This window comes from Melanerpes formicivorus, unplaced genomic scaffold, assembly GCF_026170545.1.
Source record: "Melanerpes formicivorus ecotype bairdi unplaced genomic scaffold, bMelFor1.0.p_v2 SCAF_22, whole genome shotgun sequence".
Classification (NCBI taxonomy): Eukaryota; Metazoa; Chordata; class Aves; order Piciformes; family Picidae; genus Melanerpes; species Melanerpes formicivorus.
Window position 1 is genome coordinate 2,997,666 of NW_027142374.1, and position 26,175 is coordinate 3,023,840.

Here is a 26,175-nt window from a genome sequence, read left to right on the forward strand (position 1 = left end):
ATAGGAGAGTTGTTGTAACACTGCTTTGGTCTTCTGGAAGGTCCTCCTTTGTTATTACTGAGTTATGATACAGCTCTCTACAGGAACAGAAAATACCACACAGGTTAAGTGAAGCTGCTTTCTGCCTAGGCTCAGAAGCTTCAAGACTCGAAACTAAAACCATGATGGGAGAAATTCTGTTCCCTGTAAGAGTTCTGTACCTGCTCCCCATAGATAAATATCTGGTTTTTTTTCAGAGTACAAGAAGGAGGAAGGATATGAAACTACCAGTTCCCTCTGCATTTCCAAGAGAAAAATATTTACAAGCTAAGGAAAAGATTTCTCCCACTACTCACAACAATTCTAGAAGTTAATCATGCTTAGGGGCATATGGGTCACTCCAGTACAAAGCATAATTTGAATGCACATATCTTCAACAGATAATGATGCATTTGCTTGACAACACTTGTCTTTTAAGTACCTGGTTCTGTTTTTGTTTACTATCACTCAAGATCACGTAACTTCACCACCTACATCAATACACCTACCAATTTCTAACCTCCTGCTAGTAAGATAAACCAAAGCACTCCATGTGTTTCAATTTCTGGTACAATCTTTACATAATGCCAGCTGTTAATGTGATTTGTAAGTAAAATTTCAGCCTCTTTTTTTTTTTCTTTTTTTAAACAGAACCTCTGTTCAGATTCAGTCACTATTTGTCACTAGTTTTATAATCAAATAATCGAGTTTGGGATCTATGACTTCTAAACAGTCCTAATAAATTAAAACAATTATGTACAAAAGTCATAGTGGTACCTGGTTCTGTATTAAATGCAAATTGATAACAGCTACAGCTGCTTGTTTTTTTTCTTCTTATTGTTTTCAGATTGCTTCTATTGAGATTAAACTAATTCTTTCACTTACAAGCAAAAGTGATGTATTAGGAAGGAATATGTCTTCATATTTTATAAATAGAATAATGGAATGGCTCAGGTTGGAAGGGACCTTAGGGATCCTGTATTGCATTCTCCCGCTAGCTGAGAGGGATGCCCCTCAACTAGACTTGGCAGCTCAAGGACTCCACCAGCCTGGCCTTGAACATCCACAGGGAAGAAGCATCCACAACCTCCCTGGGCAACCTATTTCATAGTCCCACCATCCTTGAACTGAAGAACTTCTTACCAAAATCCACACTAACCCTACACTCCCTCATCTCAAAACCATTTCCTCCTGTCCTATTGTGAGACACCCTTACGAGAAGTCCCTCTCCAGCCATCCTGTGGGATCCCTTCAGGTATCACCAATGAAGCAAAACAAGCTCTGTTACCCAAAATTCATCTGGATTCATAGCACTCCTTGTAACACCAATAAAATGATATACAAGAACCTAGTGATTAACTGTAGACTAAATTTAAATAGCCCGGCAAAATTATTGTACAGCTTTAGTCAGAGGGAGCCTGAGAATTCTTTCAAGCCCTGTTTTTGTTGCTTATTCTACTGTATTCCTCCTTGATCCCTGGAAGGAAAAGAAAACAAAACACCACCAAAACCCCACAAACAAACAAAAAAACTTAAAGAAAACTCCTATTTTCAGTTAAAATAGTCTGCATCCTATTAAAATTCTAGTAGTTCAAAGCCCTACACAAAAGTATTTTATGCTAGAAACCAGAAATTGGTCCAACAGTATTTTCCAAATGTCCTCTAACTATCCTTAATAGGTCCATTTATAAGTAGCTATTTAAAAAGCCCTCAGCAGTTTAAAGTTTTGGCCATCCTCTTTCAAGATGACACTGTGCAATTAAAATCAACAGATACTTTTAAAGGTTTTATACCCTTCCATATACATAATTCTCAAAGAAGCACTGCCTTATTATCAGTGTTTCAGCAAAAGCTTTTCTCTCACTGATGGGATACTTCAAGAACCCTCTTGCATAATTTTCCTTTCCAAAATGTTCTGATCTTTTGGTAGCATTAGGATAATTTCTCCAGTGTACATCACTATAAAAAGGACACAACTGAAAGACAAGTAGAGGAAAAGAATTTGGAGTGAAGTTTTGCATTTTACTCTGAGACATTTCACAGTTTTTTCCCACACTACATAAGCATCTTTTATTTCAAAGAAATGAATACCCAGACTTACACTGATCTTTCAGTCCTTCAATACAAATGAACTGTGAAGAAACTGCAGGGCACTGGAGATGTGTTTTGGGAAGACAGACAATTCCGAGACACAAAAATTTGAAGATATTTCCAACAACTTAAGTCAAATTTCATCTACAGTTATAGAGAATTTAGACAGTTTAATGCTTTGCTTTCCTGAAAATATTAAAGGATTTTTTTAATTGAGAGATTTTAGCCACACAAGAGAATTGAAAAGCATGTTGAAGATGTTACTACTGACATTTGGATAGCAGACTGCGCTCCAAAAACCAGGCACTGGACTACATGCAAGAGAAGTGCCTGTAAGTCAGCATGATAAATATGGTGCTCCAAGGGGCTTCAAATAGAACAAGAGCAATTGCTCAGTAAGAAACACCAGATGCTTTATGTTCTGTTAGTCATCTACTCTGCCCTATGGTGATTCATATCATGTGAAGTTTTACTTTTATTTATGAGAGCTTCTTGTAGTCATCCTGAAATAAAATAATACTGCAGGTATGCAGACAAAGCAGCATGAAACAATCACAGGGAATTACAGAGCATTATATGCCAAGGTTCTGCAGGAGAACAAAGCCTCAACAGGATGGCATCTAATGACCTGTGTCTAGAAAACTATCAGTGATAATTCAAAACCCATCTTGATATTATGTGAAACTTATGTGCAAATAAGAGTCATGCAGACAATTTCAGAAAGCTCTCTGAACATTAAATGTTCCTGTGATGTGCCAGCAAAGCAAAATCCCACATCATTTATGCTAGTCTGGAAGACAAATGAAAACAACAACATACTATAGTGTATTGAAGCTGTTAAGGACATTTTTCACCAGCAAATCTGTGCATATGTGCATGTGCACTCCCTCTCACACACACCATCTTACCCCATATGGCAAGACATAAATGTTTCAGTGGATATTTAAACACATAGGTGCTGTCTGCAACGTGTGGCCTTAACATCAAATGACAAGGTCAACTAGGCACTCACATCAAGCCCGGTCTACGGGCTTGTGACTTCCTAATATGTCTTCAATTATACTTTATGTGGCCAGAACTACAGAAAGTTTTGCAGACCTTGGATTCTCTTCATACAATGAAGAACAATTTCCCTACAGGTTTTGTGTTCCACTGGATTGCTCTTTCTTTCATCCTTTCAACTACTTTTCTAACAGTAACAGCTCCAACAGAAATGGAATTTCAGCACACTGCTAAACAGCTTTTCAAAAGTTTATACATACCCCTAAATTCTCTCTCTCCATTGCTACAAAACATTCCAACTCCTCACCAATACATGCTAAAAGTGTTCCCTAAAAAGTCTAGAAACCACACAGAAATAAATCCAAACTCTGTTCACTCAGGTATGTTGCTGCTGCTTTAAAAGGTAATCATGATTGCCTTCAAAGATGACATAGCATCTTCTCCTGAAATGCATATCCCTTAGTAATATGCTATATTATTTCAACAGAAAATAAATGTTCAAAAGGGTCCATAAACATAATTTCTTCAGAGTGGTTATCCATTAGGAGAAGGGATGAAACTTTTTACTAAATCTCCCTTTATGGTTTTCACTCTAGTAAAGAAGAATACAAAATGAAATATGGTTTTGTCGAGTTCATCTTGCAATGAGCAGTGTTTACACATAAAGAAATTATGAAGCATCTTTGGAATGTCTGAAAAACAAGATAAAATATTTTTTCAGGAGTGAATTATCAGATGTGTATACTTTTTTGGGTAAGGAAATCATCTCTTTCAAAACAGTCAAACTGAAACTGCACTATATTTTCATCAGCCCCCAGTAATGGTGCAATTTGATTTTGTTCTCTAATCAACCCAATTCAAAGTTGAGGGATGTTCCATGAAGTCATAAGGACCTTTCATGTTCTCCATCCAATATTTTACTCATAATTATTGCAGAGCTTAAAGCTATGTAATTTGATAGTCTAACTTGATCACAGAAAGAAAATGTTGCACCCCTGTAAAGTTGGATTATTTCTCCCTCTCTCTTTTACTGAGTAAAACAAACAAAATACATTCTCTTGTCTGCTTGCTCTGACTGACAGCTTCTATAGACTGATGTAATGAATCCTTGAGCCCCAGAGCCTTCACATGTGCCCTGGTAAGTGGTGAACCGAAGTTTTACCTTGGGCATTGTCTTCTAAGCCAGCAAGGGTACCACTGTAGCTCTAATGTCTCCAAAAAATTGTCACTGTAAACACTTGAGGAAGATAACCTGCTGTGGGAAGGGTGTCAGTGAGATGTATTTTTCTCCCTATTATGTTAGTTTATAAGTGTATTCATTTTTAAAAGGAAAAAAAAAAACATCACAATAACTAAAGATTTTCCCTATTTCACTGTAATATGTCTATTCTTCTTTGTAACTTAATTTGGTAGGAAGAAGTGCAGAAAGGCTAGCATTTCACTCCCGAAACATACTCAAGGAATTGCAGGCACATCGACACTGCTGTGTGATTTTACGGCCCTGACATTTACATAAAATCATCTTCAACAACAGATGAAATACCTAATGCATGAACAGAAAATGAAGGGGGGGGACAAAAACCCAACAAACAAAACCAAACAAAAAACCCAACCGACTAAAAAATACCAAACAAACCAGAAATCACAGAGAAAGCGGAAAGTGAATATCGATAGAAATCTAATGAAGAAGTCCAGTATCTTGTTTATTTTTAGACATCCATCTGGAAGATACTGATCTTTTCTAAATCACAATATTATGATGTTATATACATCCATGAGAGAGGATGAGCTAAGGCACACACCAAATGATATCCTAGCTACAATATCCTCACAAAATCTTATAGCTTGTATTGCTTCTTCCTCCCAGAAATAAATCCAGAGTGTAATATGCAAAGATCTACTGCAACAAACACAACAAAGTATATGAAAAGTTACCTTTCATAGTATGTTTTGAAAAGGTATAAAAAAAAACTAACTCTTTCAAGGTTAGTGTCTAATTTTTACAGAATGTAGATAATTATAGGACTCAGAATTAAGAGTTACTCAAAACACATTACTACCAGCATTTTACTAACTTGCATCAATATCTCACATGTGGTTTTATTCACCCTTAAAAAAAATAATTTCACCCTAATTGCAGCACCCTTTAAAATGCAATAGTATTCAAACTGAAACAATCTAGCAATACAAATGTATTACAATTAACTAGCACTGATAGCTTTTAGGATGTGAAAGCAATTTTGGAACTACATATATTACAAATGTCACAGCTCAGGCTGCATTATGTTGAGGCAATAACGTGCAATAATTACAGGAACCACCTGTGCTATAGTTTCAGAAATGTATCTACTGACATGAAGTTGTGTTAAAAATGTTGATTGACCAGGTCTCAATATGCTCCCAGAAATTTAAACTTGCCTGCAGCAGAAGAGTAGAAAATGCGATCTGACAAAGTGCATTCCCATGTTGTCCTGCTTTCAGCTGGGACAGAGTTCATTTGCCTTCTGGTAGTTGGCACAGTGCTGTGGTTTGGATTTAGTGACAATCATGTTGCTAACACTGATATTTTAATTGTTGCTAAGTAAGGCTTACCCTAATTTAAAGATTTTTCAATAGCCACTGCTCTGCCACTGAGGAGGGGCACAGGAAGCTGGGAGGGAGCACGACCAGCACAGCTGACTCAAACCAGCCAAAGGGATATTCCATACCACAGGATATCATGCCCAGTATGTAAACTGGTGGGGGGGAGTTGGCTAGGATGGGCAGATTGTTGTTTGGGCACCAGTAAGCTGGTGCTAAGCCAAGTGCTTGTGCATAATTTATGTTTACTGGGTTTTATTTCTCTTTCTTTTTTTTTGCTACACTAGTTTAGTAGTAGTAGCAGTATTACTATCATAATTATTATTATTCTATTCACTATCAAACCACTGTTATCTCAACACACAAGTCTCACTAGTTTGCTTTTTCCAAAGCTTCTCCCCATCCCACTGGAGGGGGATGGACTGTCAGGTATTCAGTTAAACCATGATGCACACCAAGTGAGACCTGTAGTCTCCTAAGCCAAATATATTAAAAATGAACAGCAAAGATGCTTTGTAGAAACATGTAAATAAAATCATATGTAAAACTAGCCAGCATCATGCCAGTACACAAAAGGCATTCTTAGAATTATCTCTTCCAAACTATAACACAAATAACCAAATTCAGGCCATGCTGATACTACAAAATCTGTAGCCCCCAAATTGGTAAAATTAACTACTTTTAAGAAGCTATATAAAGATCAAAGTATGTTTTTTGGTGGCATGCTTCTAATTAAAACCATAATAATAGCAAACATTTAAGCACAGAAAAAAACCACAGATCATATAAAGCCTTATCTATAACTAATTAAGAGTAGTTTGCTTCCTCAGCTAAACTATTCTCACTTCTCACAGACAAAGTCTTGGTTCATAATATTTTCTGTTGTCTACAACAGACTTCCATTCTTTGATCTTGTATTTGCAATAGTACTTTCCAGTTCAGTAGCTTAATCATTCATTATAGTGTATTAAAAACACATTAAAAATTGCTCTTTTGCTAAAAATCTTATGAGGAACATTGACATTTGACCAGTATCATCTAACTTAGTATTTCCAACAGAAATTACTGTTTGTCTGGACAAAGTGTCTAGAAACTTCTTCAAAAATTAGGCTAAATGAGAATTACACAAGGCACTGAATGGAATGACATATTGATCAGTCCTTTATAAACTCTTACCTATCAATACACCCAAACTGGTCAGCTCTCCCAAATACCCACCCACTGCAAGCTATGTAGAACAAAAAACTGGAAAAAAAAATAAACATCATCTGAATTTCTTCCCCACTGGTGAAACTTTTGAGATGAAAAGTAGTAAAATCTTCAAATTAGTCTCAGTTGACTTACATAAAAAAAGCAATTAACCAATGGTCATTACAAAGACATCCCCAAACACACCATGCAATGAATCTCAACAAGGTTTGCAAGGAACAAGCTAAGCAAAACTAAACCAAGATTTTCTCTTTCTCTGAAAGAAATAAGCAAGACACTAACACTGTAGAAGGCATAAACATGGTCTGCTCCAGAGGGGAAAAGGATGGAGAGTCCTCTGAGCACTGTCTGTTGGCAAACCCTTTCTATCACTGCTGGCCTCTATAGGTCTCTCTGTCAGACACCTTGGTTTAATCCTTACTTCAACCTGTCAAGATTATTAAACTAAGAATATCAATAAAGTAAAAGAGACACAACCATATAGAGCAACTGGGACTGGCTTCTCATACAGTGACATCACTGCCCAACTCCAAATATGTGCCTACTGCAAAGATGATACCACTACTTGGTAGCAACATTATTTTGGGCACACTGAACATAGAATCTCATTTTCTCCTGGTAATGCAACATGAAAAATAGGATTTCCATGATTTGTTTCTGTTCTGTCATAACCTGCAGGGTGAATATTGTTTGCAGGAAGTAAACTAATTAAGTTTTTACAGTCCAGATGACAACCACTAGTGAAAACACCTGTGACAGTCTCTCTGTGCTAAGGTTAGAGGACTGTCAATTCTACACTACTTGCCTAGAACAGGATGGAACAGAAAGCATCCTTATCTACAAAACAACCATTTTGACCTGCTGTCAGTTAAATTAACCTCCTACCACATCACACATTGTAACAGTGATTTCTATCTCTTTTCTTTACATTCATTATGTATGGATATTTTAATATTAAAGCCAAAGTGCATTACCTCAGTAAACAGTACTGCAAAAGGAAAATTTTCCAACAGAAGTGCTTCACAAAAATTGCATGATAACAGGGTCAGTGATGACAAAGAAAATTTAAATGCCCAAATGCAAATTAAGTTAGCCTTGCATATCATTCATGACTGCTTATGCAGTTGGTAAATGAATGCATGAATATCCTTTCTCTGTATGTAAAAGTAGTTTCTCTAACTTCAGCTACTGCATACAGATGTAGCCAAAACTCAGCTATCTGTCTCTAGAAATGTAGGCCTTAAATCTAACAAGGCACCCCTCATTAAAATACAGCACTTTTCAGATTCAGTGTGAATCAGGGGGAAAAAAAAAAATTAAAAAATAACTATATATATATTTCAGTACTATGGGTGAACTCCAGCTCAGAAAATTCTACCCTGCAAGAAGCTTGGCAGCCTTCTTCTGGATTACTCTTTTCAAGGCTGGTTACTATGAACAATTCCCCAGGTTCTCAGAATAACGCCGGTTTAGTTCTGAAAAGCAACTTCACAACATAAGACATTCAAAAAAGCTTTTGGAATTCTAAAGTCCTTCAGAAGAAAATGTGCCAAGTCAACTCTCAGAAACTCCGTAATATGCTCTCTTTATAAACTCTTAGCTGTTCTGAATACCTGCAGAAATTAAACCAACAGCGCCAACATTAAATGTACCGCTTTCCATGTCTGAAGCAATCAGCGCAGTCCTGCAACTCACTGGCCTAAGGTCAGTTGTTATGGGATGCAACTCATAAATGTCATGAAGCTGCAGAAGAATCCTTCATGGACAATTTTTTTTCCACTTCAACAGGAAATAGGTGCTCCTCTATGCCTTAAGTCACAAAAAATGTTTGAACTTTACATTTTGGGATATTAGGAGAATTTGATGAGTAAGGTAAAACAAATGTTGATCTTTAAATGCTAAAATGGGAAAAAAACCATCCTTGTGACAGTTTCAGTGTCAAATTTTACCTAACACTTTCCTAGAACAACTTACAGGGAACACTTCACACTATGCTGAAATGCATTTTGAAGCACTTAAGAGTAACAAGAGCAAGTGGCACATAACTCTCCTTAGCCTAAGCATGTTATTGGAGCATTAGATGAATGGAAGTCTGACTCAATCAGTAACAACTACACAGCACCATCTCTTTGAAGGACAGGTTTCGGAATGTGTATATGCCATTGTCATTTCATGGCATATTTTCATTTATTCAGGTCAAATATTTCATTCAGGACAGAAAAAAACCCCAACAAAATCAAAACCAACTAAATGGCAAATAGTAACTTAGAAATACACAAGGCAGCAGTAATAAATAGGAAGTCTAGAGCTCAAGATACCACTTCTCTATGTTTAGTTTACCAAACATTCCAATGTATTTCACACACTACATCAACACGTGAACAATCTCACGCATACAAAGCTCAGGGGACCAATCTGAAAGACAACTAATCAATCTTCAGCATTTGCTCCAGAAGGGTGATTAACAGGGAAACCAATTATTCAAAAACACACAACTCTTGAATCTTTGTCTTTAAGTGCTTGAGGTCATGAGGTATTTTCACAGTGTCTTCATTCCCTGCCTGCTCAAGGGTGCTGTCCATCTAAAAACCTGGAGAACCCATTTTAAGTTGGTTAAAGTTTGCTTCAGTTTCTTTTTCTCTTGCTTTTAGTTCTATTTTCTCTCCCTTTTCCACCGCTTCCTCCATCCCGCTTATAAGTAGAATTCCTAGGACATGCCAAGTAAAACCCCAAAACACTACAGCTGCTGCTTTTATGTTAAGCCACCAGAATATTATTTAATATTACTTAACAAAAAAAACAAACCAAAATGCATACACAGTAAAAACAAATTATACCACAGTTTCAAAATAGCTTTAGGACTTTTATGGAGCTACCTGGATGAAGACAATTTGATAAGATGCAATTTTAACAGTACTAAAAATAGATTTTCCTTATACAATCTGTGCTTCTACTTAGAAGAAAAAAAAGCAAACTTGAATCTCACAATAATGGCTTAATGGCAGAACTAGTCCATTAATTGTTGGCCATCTTTGTTTTGCACTTGTTATTACAGGTGTGACAATGAAGCACCTGAACCATAGGGGTCAATCTCAGTAGTTCACCGTTCCTGACTATAAGCAAAACATCTCCAACAGGGAACTGAGACAGTGCACATGATTTTATTCACCATGTCAAAATTGTTAAAAATAAATAAATAAATAAAATTAAGACCTGCTAGCTGCTCACAAGAAGAGGAATATTAGTTCTTTATCACTAGATGTTTCCAAAGATGACCAAATAGGTTTAAGATACATACTGCTCTTTCAGACTTAAGACTGGCATTTTTATTCTCCATTATGGATATATTTAACTTTGTAACAGATACTTAATGATAAAGATGATGACACACTGTTCAATGATAGATAGCAAACAAGGCTACTCAAACATCATCTTAGCTGAGCACAAATCACAATCTGTGAAAAGTGCACTACCACATTTTCTAATACTGATAAATCTTCTCATCAATACGCAGTCAGATATAAGCATCTCAAAAATCAGTTTATTTATTTACAAAACTGCCACACAGAACATGATTCACGAGTCAGGAGTTCTATTTTGAATGTGAATAAAGATTGTGCACCCAGCAACCTAACTCTCAAGAATGCATTTAGTATAATCAATGCAAAAGTAGAACACAGATATCAGCATTTAATTTTAAGCATAGCTACACACCTTCAGGAGAAAACAGAGAAGTCTTAAAGCTATGACCTTTTTACTAGAATTCTGATTAACTTTGATGTAAAATATACATCCACCTTTTTTTAAAAGCATATTTTAAACTGAAGCAAGTAACTGAAAGCCACCTGAAAATTACCAGAAGTCATTAAAATGTAGTAATATTCCATTGCCTCAACTCCTTTTCATCTTGCGCAAGTTAAACAAGCGGTGGCAGCACTTCAGATGGCTTGCATAAGAGATTCAAATTAGATGCTGAATCTGAACAAGGGAAGTTCTATTCTTTTTCTTTCCCTCTCCAGGTGTACTGCTAAGATGCAAATAGTAATTACAGCACAGCAGCTCTCCAAAACAACAAATTCAGAAATTCCTGAATTATGCCTACTCTGCATCTCTGTACTGGATTCGATTTTAATGCATGGATTAAAAATTTAACCTGAAATATGCACTAACAGACCACATGAAATACTTGATAAATACAATTTGCACTAAAATCTAAAGCAAAGAGACCCTTTTAGCTGTGCTTTCCCAGTAATGAAAGACTCCAGAAATAACAGCCCATTATTATCACCACTCCTGCAATAGTTTGGATATATAAGAGAGGGCATCAGCTATCAGCACTGCTGGAAAAAAATAAATTCCATGGCAAAATGCAGCAGCTTAACAGAAAGCACCCAAGCAGAATAGTTAGCTCTGTGCAGAAATTTGCTTAAACTAATATTAGAGAGAAAATATTCCTGAATCAGTCTTCCTTAATAATATCACACCCCAAGGCCAGAAGTAAAGGTCAGGGATAATTGGTGTAACAGAAGCGCTGGCCACGCATTTGAAACTGATACCCTGTGATGAAAGCTACCTGAAACCATTCTTCATTATACCCTCACTCCAATATTAGCAAACTTGCAAAAAGCAAGCCTGTTTTTTCAAGAGGAAGCAATATTTCTAGAAATTGATTCCTAGTTATTATTTCATATCCTCTATAAGCAAAGCCATCTACTGAAAGGACAACCTCTATACTTAAAATGTGGTAGCTAGAAACAATAAAGAGAGAGTAATAATAAGCTTGGAAGAGAGAAATCACAAAGAAATCTTTTTTACATTGAAGAGTCTACATAAGAAAGGATACATAAGAATACAGTGAAATGAAAATCTAGGGAGGAGGACAGGAATTGTTTATTATTGCTTCCATAACTTGATAATAAAAAGATTTTTACTGGGAAAGTCTATAGTTATAATGTAACCCATTGAAGTGTAGCTTTTCAGTTACTGGCTTAGCAAAAAACAAAACCAGAGCAGTTCAACGTATTTTAAACGAGTTTTACTTTCCTACACCTGTTGTGCATTGCAGTAGCACTTTAGATATTTTAGAGACATGACCATGTCAGCACAAGCATATGATACAAGGTACACCACTGACCTCTGTTAAAAAAACCAAAGCTAATTTTTGGTGGAATGACTCTCCTGGGGTAGTCATAGGCTAACAGTAATTGGAGGTCTGTTAGCCAAATGAAATGATCCCTTCTAGGTCCAACCTACTCACAACTACCCGAAGGGGGGTTGTAAACAGGCAGAGGTTGGTCTCTTCTCCCAGGCAGCCAGCACCAGAACAAGAGGACACAGTCTAAGGCTGTGCCAGGGGAAGTTCAGGATGGAGGTCAGGAGGAAGTTTTACACGGAGAGAGTGATTGCCCATTGGAATGGACTGCCCGGGGAGGTGGTGGAGTCGCCGTCACTGGAGGTGTTCAGGAGGAGACTTGACAGGGTGCTTGGTTACATGGGTTAGTTGATTAGGTGGTGTTGGGTGATAGGTTGGACGCGATGATCTTGAAGGTCTCTTCCAACCTGGTTTATTCTATTCTATTCTAAAGCTAATATTGTATACATGATAGGGAAGAGGTTTTTCTTTTGGAAAATTAGGGAGTTTGGTATTTTGAGGCAAACTGATCAACAATACCACTAGAAGCGATCCCACAGTTTGCTCATTTAAATTTACTGTGTGAAATCACTGGAAGAAAAATATAACAAAAGCCTAAGTTTCATAATCTACTGGTTGAAACCACTGAGAGGGTTGTAACCTTCTATGGCTTTAATTTTCACCCTGAGTAGGTGCAAGAAGCTACAAGACAGATCTAGAGAATATACAACAAAACATATAGAAGTGAACTTCCTATATTGCTGAGTGTTTCTGGGGAGTAGTTTCTCACTTCGGTGCTTTTATTTTTTGTCCTGGTTTGTGTTAGAACAGAACTAATTCTGTGCAGTGATTTTACTTTTCAGCTCAGTCCCTTCTCAGTAACTGCACTTTCTGAAATTAATAGCATATTTTTGCAGTCAGTGTCTGCTTCTAGCAGTGATAACACTCGATGTTGCTAGTTTGCATCAAAGATTGGTGTTCAGACCAAGGTCACTGCTAATTCTTGTGTGCCATGTTGGGCAGGCAGTGAAAGGCTGCACCTGTCCATGTGGTGAAGCAAACAGGACAGGTGACCCTAAACTGGCCAAGGAGGGATTCCATTCCATACACCTTATGTTCAGTGTAAAGCTGAGGGTTCATGAGGATCAAGTTCTTTTCTTCAATGGCTGATGTCCAAGGAGGTCTCTATTTGTCCTGCCTTTAAGCCAGATCAAAGCAGCTCCTGTTCAGTCAGGGATTACCCCAGAGCCTGCCATAATATCAGTGGTGATGGTGGCTAATTGCTGTTGGGGGGTTGGGTTTGATACTGGGTTTGTGTGCATTTGTATATATTTTATTGTCATTTTTTTCCCCTAAAGTTATTTTAGTTTTCCAACTCTCAGTCCTTTATTTCCTTTCTCCTCACCTTTGGGAAGGAAGGGAGAGGGGTTCACAAAGAGCATTTGCCACTTAGTGGCTGGCCTAAGCCCTAACCCTTGACAGTTTTGGGTTTAGACTTTAGGGGCTCACTGCTACCAAGTAATTAATAAAAGTGTAAAATGTAAGCAAGCAAAAATAGTTCATTCTCTTCATTAGATTTAAACTTCCAGCATCAACTAGTGCACAAAAATGAAATCTGCATCCACGCAGGCAGGAAAGTTTTCTTCTGAGACTATGATGGGTACCAAGACAAGACCATACTCAAAACTTTGCTGTACAAGTCTGCCTTTTGAAATAGCAGCACCTGGGATTTCTATTTTGTGTGTGAGTGTGTGTGCAAAGACTAGAGGCTGATCACAGAGAGAGCTCAGCAAGCTACCAATAACGTACTTACTACACTGCGCACAGATAGGACTGTCTGTTAGCTACATGCCTGCCAATCACAACCACATGATCCAGCAGGCCCTGAAATTTCCTTGTCTCTTCTTTTCATATCTTTTATTTATTTATTTTTTTAGCCTTCCACTGAACTGTGGGAGATGCAGAGTTACCTGTTAACTCGAATCTCACTGGATGAAACTCTCCAGAACAGCCCCTGTCTATTGACAACACCAATGAAAAAACTGTCGTTGTCTCTTCCATTTTTTAGAGAGAGATGGCAGTCTGTAAAACATGGACCCTACTGCTTAGAGATGTCACTCATTTTTAACTATCTTCTGGTTTGCAGACAGGGCTTGGAAACATTACTCAGATCTCATCTTACAGTAAGTTTCCCAAAGTAAATCAACTCCTTAAAATTAAAAGCCAGACCCCAGCAGAATAGCAGCTGACACAATGAAACTTCAAACAGAGAAGACACAGAGACTGTATGAAGCAGAAGAGAAATAAAAGGGATTTTTAATTATCTCTACTTGCTCTTGTTACAGAGGAGTCACTACTTTTGGACCTGCCTTCAGTCATCTTAGCTTCCTCAGCTGCAGCAGATTTTGCACAGTCTCCTCTGGTCCTTGGGAAGGCTTTGTCACCATTGGGTGATAAATCTCTCCTTAAGCCACAACACAGAGAGACCATCTCTCACATTGATGTTTCTCAAGATATGGAAAAAAACCCCATATTTTGATTGAGGAGTCCTTTCAGTTCTGATCTGAGAGCAGAAACAAGCTCTGAATTAAGAATTATATTGAAACTGCAGCAGAATTAATTTCTTGATATGAACAAATTATGTAACACTTGTTTTTTCTGTAAGATCAGGCATATGGCAAATTAAAAATAATCATATGCAATCTTTGCTGGCTAGATGAAAGAAGGTGGCAGAATTTCCCTTTACTCTTCTGCTCCTCTAAAAAAAATAATACATTTTAAAAGGGTCTATTTGTAAAATAAGGTGATTCCACTTTGCCTTTAGCAGCATATATTCAACAGAAGCTTTTGATTTTATGCCAAATAATTACGATTTTTCAACTGCAAGTTTTTAAGCGTGTATTTTTTACTGTAAGACACATTTTAAATGACAAATTGCAAATTACAGTATACCACCATGCACCCTGATGAAAAGTTAATGCAGATCAAATGCAGTTCGCAAACTGTAGGCAACTGGCATATCATAAGCAGAGAAGTAAACAGAGGGAACAGTGTGGTTGCTCAGCCTTCTCTCACATGTTCTCAAAACCAGCTTTGCAGGAAGCAATAACAGCACAGACTAAATCACTAAACCAGACTAAATTCAGTACAATACTACTATCATCTTCAAGGAAGTGAAATGACTTAATTTATCTCTACTGACTACACACACTGTAACATCCAACCATACCAGAACATAAGTACAAACAGTGCTTGTAAAAGATAATCAGCTATATGCCCAAACTCCCAAACTCTTTTTGGTGTAACAAGCTATTTTTCACAGCAACCCTTAGAACAAATTAATTATACTTACGGCTTTACAGCTTAAGACAAACTTACTTTGTGCTGCAACGTTTGAAATACAACTTCAAACACAACAGGAACCCTTTGCATATCTTAGAGCACATAGTTATCTGAAGACAGTCATTGCTCTTAATCACTTGATGGCTCTAACAAGTTTAACAGTTTTCAGTGAAGAACTGTTGGTGAATCTTTGCAAAACAGTTTTTGCCCATTCAATTAATTTTTTAGAAAGTATCTTACCTTGTCCTCTTGGAGCTCGTTTCCTGCGATCTCTAAATGCTGCTCCTGACTGCAGGGCCTCAAGCAGACTATCCATCACTCCTGTCTCATCACCCTCTGAGAATAGGAGAAAAACAGTGTTAATCTCAGAGCAATTGAAATCAGTCTTTAGAAAATAAGTTGTCGGACTCTGATCCAAATGTGTTAATATCTCAAACACGGTGTGAGGCAGGAGCTTTGTAGTTATAACAAACAGGTGCTCTGCAGTTAAGACAAAGAACAAAATATGCCAGCTCAGGAGGGCTTGGAATGCATCAAAGAATGGGTGGCCTTGCTCCCTTGCCAAGTTTGCCTGAGTTCCATTGAGACAAGAAGTTTGCTGCATACTGTGCAAAGGGTAATAAAACACAGGGTCCCCACATCCCTAACTCAGTTGGGCTAAAAGGGTTAATGTTGCCCTTTCCCCTTAGCACATGGGCACACTGGTAGGCACTGCTTCCAGTGCTTTCCATCCAAATTAGAGGGGAACCTCAGGAAGCCCTGAAACAATGTCCCTTTTGTCAAGAAAGACAAAGGACTTGGACCCACTGGCAGGAGTGTCCAACAAAGACCTAAAGAACAGACGAGCAATGACATTGCTGGAACCCTGAGTGCTGATCAGGATCTTCACTTATTCTGTCTCTCTCTCTTTATCCTTTTCTCTTAGGCATCATACATATCTACACACATATACATATATATGGTTTAAATGGCCATGGTGGCATTAGATTGATGATCTCAAGAGCTCTTTTCCAGCCAAAACCCATTGTATATGAATCTGTAACTTTACTCAAAGCAGTTAACAATTAAGTATCTTTTTACATAGACTTATGGTGCAAATTGTCTTAATTTGATCTAAGTAAACCATCAAATCTAAGCCACTCCCTCTTCCTTCTTGGGTCAAATTGGATGTGAGACAAGTTAACACAACACTTCCAAATGAGAGCTGAATACATTTTAATGTAATAATGTAATAGTTGCTGCTGTACCGCTGGCTAGTTTGCCTATGATGGTTTATAATATAATATATTATAATTATATTTATATATATAGAAATTATACTTAAATATAATAAATATCATGTATCTAATATAATAAATATTATTCTATTCTGCTTTCCTTTCAAACTTTTTATTTTGTGCATTACTGATGACATCTTCAGCATGCAGATAGACAGCTGCTGGTGAATGACTGCCGTTTCACTGTTCTTCTAAGATTTTTCTCAAGCAGAATTTCCCGAAGCAGAAATGGGTCATCTGTTTTAAATGTAACAACATATGATGCATTAAACATTTGGGGAAAAAAAAATAATCTGTGCAATGTATGAGGATATATACACCATATGCTACACACCTAAGATAACCCATGGGAAATTCTTGAGGTAAGGGAAATCAAGACCAAAAAAGGGAGAATCATGCAAAGTAGATGGCATAACAGTTCTTAAGAGCTGAATTCTACTTCTGCTAAATGCTTCTCTAGATGTTTTTCATAGCCAAGCTAACCTGTAACTTTTAAATTGCTAGACCTTAGAGTGCACCATGGAAATCTCAGTAGAAAGATTACTTTTCAAATGTATTTTAGTCTTAAATTTCCTTTGCATTTCAGTCTTATTAACACTTGATAGCAGAATTCAACAGCAAGGGAAATAGAGGCCAAAGAACTGCAATGTTACAACACTGCTGATGAGCAATCTCTTTCTGCTCGTATGTCTGTTGTAATGCAGAACCAAAACACAGACTAGATTCAAGAGCTAGATGGACATTTTTATTCACGTCTTAGACTTCAAGTTAATGTAAGCTTTCCCATCACAGAGTGGGAAGATAATTATTTTATGCACAAGATTTACATTGCAGTAAAATACTCCTGACTCACACAAAATTTAGGAGGTTAAATTCACATTCAAGCTCTCAAATGTTCAAGTTTAAAAGCAGCTTATTAATGCAAAAGGTATTCTGCCCTGGTTCTCCATTACATTTAGATTTATTAAACTAAATCCAGACATAATGTAAGAGCACACCAATCCTATAACAGTACTTGGTTCACATTTTTACATGATGATCATCAGTGTAACTACTTGATAAATTTAAATTATGCATCAATGTCATTTAAGTCATTATGTATAATATAGAACACATTCATAAAGTTCGCTCTGGTGTAAGATGAAAGGGAGCAGAGCAAAAGAAGCAAACAGCAGAAGGCTGAAACACCAGTTTTAATTACACTCCATCTAAACCCCTTAAAATACTAAGCTACTGCAAAATAAAGTAGTAAATTAGCTTCTCTTGATTCACGTTCAAACACACAAAGGCAGATATTGTCTAAAGCACACACAATAATTACTTTCCTTTGTGCTCCTTATCCTACATGTGCTTATTCATTGATTTATTGTTGCCTCTGTATTAAATTTATTTTCTAAATCAAAGGTCAGTGAATACACTTTGTCCAAACTAATACATATCAAAGTGGTCTGGAACATTTAATGAACTTGACTGTAATACACAGAATTACCTAATATGTTAGAATATTCTCTCTGTAGAGAAACTACAATACTATTTGATCATCATTAAGAGTTGGTAGTTTACTCTAAAAGCCAAAAATCCTTCAATACTTCACAGAATTTTATGGTGCCTTTCCCTTGCTTTCTGCTGAGTGTGCTACTCTACCTGCTAATTACTGCAACTGCTAAGAAACAGCCTATTTTGGGAATATCAAAATACACAACATAAAGACACATAAACTAAGGAAGCTGTAGAACACAGAGATGAGATATTTAACTGCTTAAAGTAAAACTTACACTAGATCTCATCTCAACACTGCATCTTAATTCAAGTCAGGAGGTGATTAAGTGGCAACCAGAAAAAGAACTGTTCTCAGCTAGCCTTCATTAAAATTAATAAACAGAATTCAAAGAACATTTCAGCCTGCCATGGGTCTTGAACCAGGATGCAGCCTTTTCCCCCAGTTTTTCACATAAAACCATAAATGTTCACATAAATCTTTGACTTTTTAAAATACTACCTACTGCAATTTGGAGACACAAATCAGCAACAAAGACAAAAACTACCACAGGTTTCTAATGGAGAAACTAATTTCCAACAGAAATTGTCAGCAGAAATAAATTACATAATCCTTATTCTCTTTTTTATGTCTTCCCCTGTACACAAGGATGAGGGTTTCACCTGGAACAAGTAATTTCCTTCCTCATCCTTTCTTTTCAAAGTTGGTCCCAAGCATTACAGAGACAACAGATGTGCACATGAATCAAAAAAATATTGCAAGATATTTCCATCTGATGATTGACTCTGTAATGCTTTGATTAACCTTAGCAAAGAGATAAATTCACTCCAGGTTTAAGCAGAACTGAAAAGGGAAAAAAGTATTCTTAATCATTAATTAATGAGGGCTATGAGGATTGCAGGACTTCAACATCTCCAGGGCTGTTTAGTCTCGGAACAGAAGGCTGAGAAGGGATATTATAAATGTCAACAAACATCAGAGCAGTGGGTGTCAAGATGAGGGTGCCAGTGACAGAAAAAGGAACAACGGGTACAAGCTGGAACACCGAAGGTTCCACCTCAACACAAGAATGATAACGGGGCACTGGAACAGGCTGCCCACACAGATTGTGGAGTCTCCTTCTCTGGAGACTTTCAAAACCTGTGAGGTAGTTGGACTTGATGATCTCTGGATGTTCCTTTTAAACCCTAACATTCTGTGATTCTGAGGATTGTGGCAATCACCACAAGTGTCATCTGTTTTAATTTGGATTCTACACTAACATTCTAGTGCAGATTTGGTTTAGCCCAGTCTGTTCTGAAAATGGCTCCGCATGTAGCGGATCACAGTAAAACTACTCTTGCAGGTCCCACAATTTAGACCAGTGCTAGTCAATAGATTTCAGCTACTTTTAATTCTAATCATGAAATTAGCTTGCCATTTGGAATGGGCAAATACCTCCTACTATTATTTGAGAACAGCAAGTGTAGAATTTGTTTATAAGAAAAACTAAAACATTAGCTGAGGGGAAAAGAAAAAGTATGAGAGCATTCACCTGGTAGCATGAACTGCCTTGCAAACAAGTTTTGAACACAACAGAACTCCAGATGATGAGAGCATAGTTCTGCCAAAGATATTAGACTAAATTCATGGTTTCTGTTAATACAATAGTATACTTCATTTGGCTAGAGAAGCTCTTTCATTTATCTGGTCTTCAACACTTGATACAATGGGTGCCTAATTCATTAGTGGAAAGTGCAAAAGATGGTCATTAGTAAAATATCTGCTAAGTAACCACAAAAGATTGTAGATGGGAAGCTTTTATATTTGAGACACTTCCAGGAGTATTTTTCTGAAAAATCTAATTAATGAATTCATCATAACACAGATGACATACAAAGAGAAAATGTTAACATTTTGGAAGGTAAGATCAGAACATGCATAAGGTTTAGAATACTAAAATAAATGAAAAAAACAGAGTAAGTGTATATAACTTCATGTGCAAGACAGAAGCTCTTCATTAGGGAATGACCAAAAGCTTCAATATAAAGAGGTGACCAAAGAAACAATGATGGATTATTGACTCTATCAGCAATTAAAAACTCAGCATAACCCTGTTTCCAGTAGCAGTGGAATATGAGCTTGATTATGGCATTCACAGAAGATAAATCACAACTGGAAAAGCCTTTACAATAACCAGGGGAGTGGATTCTAACAAGAAATGCCTAAGGCAGCGTGATTTCTTTAGACTACATAAAACAGCCACTGAAAAGAAGCATGATGACCTCCTTCTGTGCTTAGAATCTGTAAAGGCCCAAGAGTAGCAAAGTCATCCCAACAGAAAGCTTCCCAAGAGAGAGAGGGTTGTTTTGGTACAGCAACAAACAGGAAAACATTTAGGCTGAGTTAGTGGATGTCCCTTTGCAATGAAAAAATGATGTTGTAGAATGCATTCACAAACAAGACTGTGAGAATAAGACATCTAGAGATCTTAAAGATGCAGCAAAAAAACTCCAAAAGGAATTATATGTTATACTACAGGCAACAGCAGAAGCATAACTCATGCAAGTTTTCACTTCACCCTACTCAAAGCATCAATCTGCAACTCCTTATGGATGGCATGAATTTTAAAAGGGTACGTGATAAAATGGGGAAAAAAGGTGCAGGAAACCAATTATTGGCACTTAAGCTGCTGAAGTTACAGTGTGAAGCTGTGAACTAAATCTTTACTTCTGAGCAAGAGATTTTATTTCACATACTTTCTAGGGTAGCTGTGACCTTTCTATTTATGAGGAAAACTGTCCCTCCAAACAACATTTGTTTGTTTAGAATATTTATCAAGATAAAATATCTTATGAAGCGTACAGTCTGGTATGACTATTCTGTCTCAATTTTTCTTCATACAACACACTGAACTCAAAAACTCCACAATTAATTTGCAAGTTAATGTGAAGTTCTTCCCTTGAAGTCTATGAAAGACAGTATCTGACACTGATGTAGAACTAAGATTGCTCGGTACCGATAGGTATTTTATTTTAGTGTTATCCGTACACTGCTTAATTAGCCATGAGCATTGTGTTACAAACTTAGAAAAACACTTGAGAATGCTGAAGAACGCTTGTTTTTCACAGAGCAAATGCAATGCTTTACCTTGCTCTGTAGGCATTTGCTTATTCAACAGCTCCTCTGAAAGAACTGTTTCAACATGGAGATGCAGTTAAAATATTTCCCTTTGCTATCACTGCTAGCACCTTATGAAATATAACCCTTCAGTTCGATTCAGAATCCTTTTTGTTGATATTACATTCCTTTATCACTTCCTGACAAATCTCATCTAGACATCAAGAAGAGCCTCCCAACATCCATATCTCCCAATATTAAATACAAAACAATGTTATTTTCTATTTATAACTCATATGATTACAATGAAAACTGGATTGACAAAAAATATACAGGTAAAGTATTATCTGCTAGTATAAGGAGCAATAAAAGCTACATCAGAGCCAGGAGAAGAGGCTTTACTGTCTTGCTAAAATTTCCTATTGGTAACTGAAATGTGTTTAGTTTGTAGTAGCCTATGAGGCTTTTGAAGTCATTAATGCAATTAGACAAGGACTGCTCAAAGATCCCACTAAAAACATGTCATAGTGCTCTGTTTAGGGACTAACCTGAACCATACATTATAAATGTGCATAAAATCAGATCTCTCTCAGACTTTATGTAAAGATGGGGATATTTAACTTCTTGGGTTGCTTCTGATTCAGCAGGCATTCTTCATTTTGCTTCTGTGGTAGCGGCTAACTCTCATGATTTCAACTTAAGGGAGTTTTTAACTTCTCTCCTCTAAACAACTGTACCAAATTGTCCTAAAAATACACCCTCCTTACCTTCCTCAGGATGACAAGTAACAATTTTCCTGAAACCACATTCACTTTTATTAGCTATTTTTAGGAGAACTTAAAAAATAGTTATTTTCCTTTATCTTTTTTAAACATAAGCATTGAAATGTTTTACCTTCTTTCCCCATGCTTTCACTGCAGAACAAAAAGACCAAAGAGATTTAAGTGAAGTCTTAGAAGTAAATTTGGAATAGGCCTTATTTAAACTTTACCTCCAAATGTCAGCTCTATTTCCACGCATCAAATAATCAGTTACGTTTATCCCAGCTCAAAGCACACAATACATACTGAAGATGACATTCAGAAACATGACTTTCCGGTGGAGATTGGAACAACTGGAGAGCAATTTCAGTTTCTTTTTGTGGCCTATACTACAAAAAGTTTTGCCTCAGCCTTTACCATGTTATCACCTGCCAAAAAGGCAGAAAAATAGGCATCTTCTGGCAGATTGTTTCAGGACCTTCACAATGACTCCTTTTTCAATCCGCACTAGAAAGGAGGCTTTTTGTTAACACTAACAAAACCAAACAGACAAAACAACAACAAAGAAAAAACCAACAATAACTACTCCTGTTTCTAAAAGAAACATAAGAACTGAGATATCCCTATTCATTGTAAAACTACAAAAAAAGTTGAGTCTTTTAAATTTGTTTCAATAATTCAGGACTACAGGAACTGCACTTCAGTTAAAGCCACAGCAGAGCTCAGACCATGCATCCAAAACGTGCTTCAACTCTTATTTGCTTGGTTTCTTCAGATTCATAGATAAGGCTGAGGGAACATACTCTTGCTTCTGCATTGTTCTGCTGCCTTCCCTTTCACTTGTCTGCATTGACTACTGCAGCAACATATATTTGACTAGTGTGCTTCCATTTTTTAGTCAGGGTGCCTGACAAAACATCATTATTACAGAATAGCTTCATTAGTACAGAAGTACTAACTGCAAACTAATTTAGGTTAATAAAGAGCATAAGCATTCCACAACCATTTGGACAAAAGTTCACAGGAACTTCCCAGGAAATGTGTCATAAATTTGGGGCCCTGGTGAAAGACTCCAGACAGCTACCATGTTAGGTAACTCATTCAGTCTACATGCCTGCTTCTCCAAGTGGTTTCAAAACTTCTATTCAGATCTTGCACTACCTCGTTTTGCTTTGAACTTTTCAGCACTTTTCACAAACCTCACATGTCCTGTATAGCCTTTTAAACATGACTTTTTATTCATAATCAGTACCAGAATTTTTAATTGCAATATATTAACTTTAAAAGGTCAGCTTTCTGTGTCTTGTGGAAAGTGCAGGTTTGTGTTCTCCTCATACAATTTGCATTTTGTTCATTTGCTAAATTCATTTTGCATGCATATTAAATATATTCAGGAAGCATCCTTCCTCGGCATTTTGCACTAGAAAACAAGTCTCATGACTCTTATTTTCTCTTTAATTAAAAAGGAGGAAAAGTTAGGACAGCATGACTGGTAAGTGAACCTATATCTCATGGCAGTTTATAAAAGAAGGCAAAAGCTTGCTTATACATCAATTAAGCTCCTTGTTTACGATATGAGAAAAAGGCACTTGGTTGTACTGGCAGGTTACGGAAAACAGTTTGTGAAATGTGCACTCTTTATATTTCAGATGATGTCACAACGGTCAAGGTGTACTGCAGCAGGAATGTATTTAATTGAAGAGCATCAGCATTCCTCATGGGGCCTCATTCTGAATGGATTTATGCCCCTTGAAAAGATGACTTGTTACTGAACTTAAACTAGGCTTGAAAACGCATTGTTTAGTAACGAGTGAGAAGACATTGCCTCTGTGTGGGAATGAAAAGATTGAGCAGCTCAAAAAAATGAAAGAGGACCATATTATGCTCAAATGATTCAACACATCTGTAATCAAGTTCTGCTACTGTTTGAAGGCTACATTTGAGTTACAATACTAATCAACTTGTAATTTTTGAGATGAGCACAAAATTATCAATTCTTTTAGCATTCAAAAATATTTTTCTTTTAAAAATTGATTGTAGTTGAGCATCTGCTCCTATATTTTTGGCAAGAAATCAGGCCTGGAAACTCATTTTGAGGAGAATTTTTTTGCTTTTTTTTTAAACTATTTATGTTGGTTTTGGCTGGGATAGAGCTGTTTTTCTTCATAATAGCTGGTATGAGGCCATGTTTTGGATTTGGGCTGACAAGTGTTTTTATTGTTGTTGAGCAGCCTTTCACACAGAGTCAAGGCCTTTTGTTTCTCATACCACCCCACTAGTGAGCAGGCTGGGGGTGCACAAGAACTTGAGAGAGGTCACAACAGGGACAGCTGACCATAACATTATTCCAAATCATATAACCTCATGCTTAGCATATAAAGCTGGGAAAAGAAGGAGGCAGATGGACATTCAGACTTAGGGCATTTTGTCTTCCAAAGTAACAGTTACAGGCAATAGCCTGCCAATGGGAAATGGGACATAAATTCCCTTCTTTGCTTTGCCACAGCTTATGTGACTGGCTTTTGCTGTAGCTATTAGAGTCTTCATCTCAACCCACATGCTCTCACCTTCACCCTTCCCAACCTCTCCTCCACCCCACCAGGCTGGGGAGAGTGAGTGTCTGACTGTGGAGCTTAATTGCTGGCTGGGCTTAAACCATGCCACTATGAACTCTCTGTAGTGACCACATTCAATTTATATTTAAATTATTTCAAGTTCTAAAACAACGTTAATCAACTGATGCCTCAAAGAAAAAAATATTAATAAATCAATCAGATTTCTGTTTCAGAACCAGAAGTGTCTCGTTTTGATCTTAAAAGAATTTTGGGATGATAACTGTAAAGTCAAATAGATAAAGATCTGTCTCTGTAACCATAACAAAACATTCACCAGACAAAAATTTGCTTTCTATAAACCTTTCCAGCTTTTAGAAGAAAACTTCTGTAGCTGAACTTTTCTTATTACAGAGTTTGCAAGAATGAAAATAAATTAAAAGTACACTTTATTTAGAGCAGCAACAACTGCATGCCCACATGATAGAGAGATAAATCTCTTTCATCTAATGGCTTACAGAATTCTTGGCCAGCTCCTGACAACCCTACCAGCATACATTCACTTCTATCACACATTTAATCTCAGAGAAAGGGAACCAATTAGATCAGACTAAACTGCAGACTTCATTTCTTAGCGTAATACCTGACAATACATCCAGTTGTGGGAACAAAAAAGTTCTTTCAAAGGATCTTCATTAAGCTTCATTTTCATGAATTAGTTTTTTCCATAGTCAAGCATGATATTTCAGGACTTTCCCACTAAGAATGTACACATGGAAAATTACCACGGCAAATGTCAAGCTGAAATTCATCCTTGATTTTGAGTCCTTTCTACACAGATTTCAAAATGTCCCTGAAACCTACACTGTTTTCCATGGTGACTAATTTCAGGTACACTAGACAAGCATGGAATCTGAATATAAGACAGACCCGACAAACTACCAGAATTTAGAATGTGTAGCCCCAGATATTTCCAACAGGTGTTGGCACTGCTATGTCACAGGCCTTACCTGAAATCTACTTACCAGTCCTACTGCAACCACAGAAAACCTGAAGTCAAAACAGTAACTATCACACCTATTGCTAAAAAAATACCTAAGATTGCAGAAACAACACATAGTTTCAGAACACAGTTTCATTTACAATCTAGAGCCCAGCCTTGAATATAAATCTTGTCACTAACAGTGTCATCTATTTATTCTTTTTTTTTTTTTAATACTGGTACAGATCACCTATCCATTCTTTGACTTTTCTGCAAAGTTTCCAGCTGGTATTTTTCTCATTACTACAAAATTCTATTGTCTGCAGACATATTTTGTCCTTAGCTTTTGCTGATTCTCTGAAAACCATCTTTCATGTGGTTGAACATGCTGTACTTCCAAGACAAATGTTACATTATGGCTCTCACCTTCTGTAATATGACACCAAATGATGTCTCTCAGTTTAATATCTAAACTTCCAGACCTGCTAAGTCACACTTATACCTTTACTACATATCTGTCAACGTCTGAAAACCCCCAGTCATATTTCTATTTTCTGCTTGCAACAAAAATGTATACCCTACATACAAATTCACAAGCAGAGACTTTGCTTCAGCTGTGAGTGTAAAAGATCC

At 36.9% G+C, this 26,175-nt stretch overlaps 1 protein-coding gene across 3 annotated transcripts in view; it reads right to left on the bottom strand.

Annotated features, from left to right (window-relative positions):
- DIAPH2 (diaphanous related formin 2) overlaps positions 1-26,175 on the bottom strand; it is a 238,918-nt gene that overhangs the window by 54,437 nt on the left and 158,306 nt on the right. For all 3 annotated transcript variants that reach the window (XM_068151840.1, XM_068151839.1, XM_068151838.1), the window contains one exon: positions 15,614-15,709. In XM_068151840.1, the coding sequence (XP_068007941.1) occupies positions 15,614-15,709 (96 nt within the window). The remainder of the gene's footprint in view (positions 1-15,613; positions 15,710-26,175) is intronic.